Source organism: Argopecten irradians, chromosome 2, assembly GCF_041381155.1.
Source record: "Argopecten irradians isolate NY chromosome 2, Ai_NY, whole genome shotgun sequence".
Taxonomy (NCBI): domain Eukaryota; kingdom Metazoa; phylum Mollusca; class Bivalvia; order Pectinida; family Pectinidae; genus Argopecten; species Argopecten irradians.
This window is the reverse complement of record NC_091135.1, coordinates 29,827,026-29,829,332: the sequence shown is the minus strand read 5'-3', so window position 1 is coordinate 29,829,332 and position 2,307 is coordinate 29,827,026. Positions and strand designations below refer to the sequence as shown.

The 2,307-nt window shown below is 39.7% G+C and overlaps 1 protein-coding gene across 1 annotated transcript; it reads right to left on the bottom strand.

Moving 5' to 3' along the window:
- Positions 1-452: 452 nt before the first annotated feature.
- On the bottom strand, positions 453-1,751 carry LOC138316961 (probable G-protein coupled receptor B0563.6). Its single transcript, XM_069258594.1, has one exon. It carries the CDS (start codon positions 1,634-1,636, stop codon positions 464-466), a length of 1,173 nt encoding a protein of 390 aa, XP_069114695.1. The 5' UTR covers positions 1,637-1,751; the 3' UTR covers positions 453-463.
- Between the last annotated feature and the right edge of the window lie 556 nt (positions 1,752-2,307).

Genomic DNA, 2,307 nt, shown 5'->3' with positions numbered 1-2,307 from the left:
CGTTGATTATTGTAAAACGAATATGTTAATAAATTTGACACTGCTAAACATTTAAAAAAAATATTAATAATAAAATGCATTTTCTTTGTAATGTTGCAAGATAAAAAGCATATCCTCGGAGGTCCGCCATTTCCGCCTATCGTAAGCCTCGCCAAAATACAACTTATATTTTAAGACAGTGTCCAAGCATTGTCTATGTATTGACATAAATACTATTAGTAGATGCGTACTTACCCTATAAACATCCATTCAAAAGAATGTCCGGAGTATCCAGGAAAACTTAAACATTAGGCAGACATTTGATTACAATGACGGCGGAGCTATTGACAATGTTACTTTACGACATAACACCAATTTCCTTTTGCAAAAACTGCAACAGTCACCAAACCAGAACATTAACAAAATTTGGGGGACTTTTCATTTTAATAAAAACATACGGCTTATTAGGGTAAGAGAAGATAAGTTAGAGTTGTGTAGCCTTGTGACTACCTAACCCATGATTGGTAGAGTTGAGCAGATTAATGCGTGGATTGCCACTAAAACTCACACGAGACATCAGCATACTGTTCGGGCTACTGTTATGGTCAAATGACCGCCGGTACTCCTTTACTTTACATATTAGTTTCTCGATATTTCTCCGGAATTTTTTTCCTGTGGCACAATAAAGAAAGAAATTTAATGAATGATTTGTGTACATTAGAAGCTCTGTGATAGTTTTAGCGAGAGCAAATCTGGCTATCTGTTGCAGATTGTTTAGATGACTATCCATGAGAGCAGTCACTATGAGAGACACATTGTTCGGTAGAGTTGTAATCATAAATGTGAATGATACCGCTAATAGCATCAGAGTCAATTTAATACTACCCTCTGTCGGCAGTCTTTTCTGTAACTGGTTATTCCTGCCTGATTTGCAATTTTGTAACTGACAACGAAAACGTCTTGCTAATAACACTTGCCTGATAATGAGAAAGTTTAGAATGGCCAGAATAAAACAGGGTACGAACGAGTAGATAGCTGCGTCCACCCATGGCCATACCTCCGTTAGAGCGTATGCGTAACGTTCGTTTGCTTCACAGGTGGCGATGTCCGAACCGTTGGTCTTCGTTATAGATAAGTCCACTGTCCACATGAAGTGGACATTGATGGCGACGATAGTTAGAAACATGATGATACTCACTGTCCTGGCTTTCTGGACGCTACACAGGACTGTGGCCTGAAGAGGGTGGCATACTGCAATGTAACGTTCCACCGTCACCGCCACAATGAGCCACACCGAAAAGTCACTGAACAGGTACGTTACTGTCACAGTTATCTTACATAACCAGGCTGCGTGATCTTTAATGTCCGTTCCTGTCAGCTCACCTGTCCAGCGTCTCAAAAGTCCGATATACAGCACCAAAAGGTCAGTCAGTGCTAACACTGCTAGATAGAAGTATGTAGATACCCGGGTCATAGACTGCCGGAGGACAAAAAAGGAAAAGAGATTCCCGACCGTACCTACAAGCAGCAATATCGGTGGTATATATAAAAGTAACGTTTTGTTGACTCTGTAGACATGATAGTCCATTAAAGGCACTTCATAGGTATGAACGAACATGCTTTTGTTTGACATACGTATGCTCACTAATTCGTACATTGGTATGTAAAAGACACTCTTGCAAGTTAGGCAAAATTACACAGTGTTAACCCTTATCTTGTCAATAGAGGTAACGATGAAGCACTGATGACAGCCGACAATCGCGGACTGTACGTGATCACTTAGACAACTTCTGGGCATCTTAAAGAGAATCCTTATCGCAGTAATAAGTCGCATAGTCGTTGGAGCGAAATGCTTGCTAACATTACTGGAGTCGAGGCGCTGATTGGGGCTAGGATGTGTCAGGGCAGAACACAGTACGGTAAACCTAGCACCCACAACGCTGCAGACATCCAAATCAATACACTAACTCGCTCACTATTGGCTGGCTGTATTGTCATTTTTGTCGACTAAAATAAACAATTAATACTAAATGTGATGTATCCATTAACGTGTTTTGCTGTGTTTTTGTGATTCAATTGAAAACATTTTTCGTTGGCACATAACACCACATAGTATACGACTACTTTATCAATGCACTGTCTACTCCCCGTATATCTGTTGTCTGTGATGCGGATTTCCTCCACCACATACTTGATCACTTAACATTTAAAATTAATCTGTAGTCATTTAACATTGTTGGGATATGTCGCTTTTGTGAAATGATCAGTCCCATTCCATGATATAAAAATGACATGATGTCGAAATCGATTTAAGAATTGCATGATTTT

Excerpts from the sequence above, each read along its gene's own strand:
- LOC138316961 (XM_069258594.1), bottom strand. The coding sequence starts at position 1,636 with ATGTACGAATTAGTGAGCATACGTATGTCAAACAAAAGCATGTTCGTT.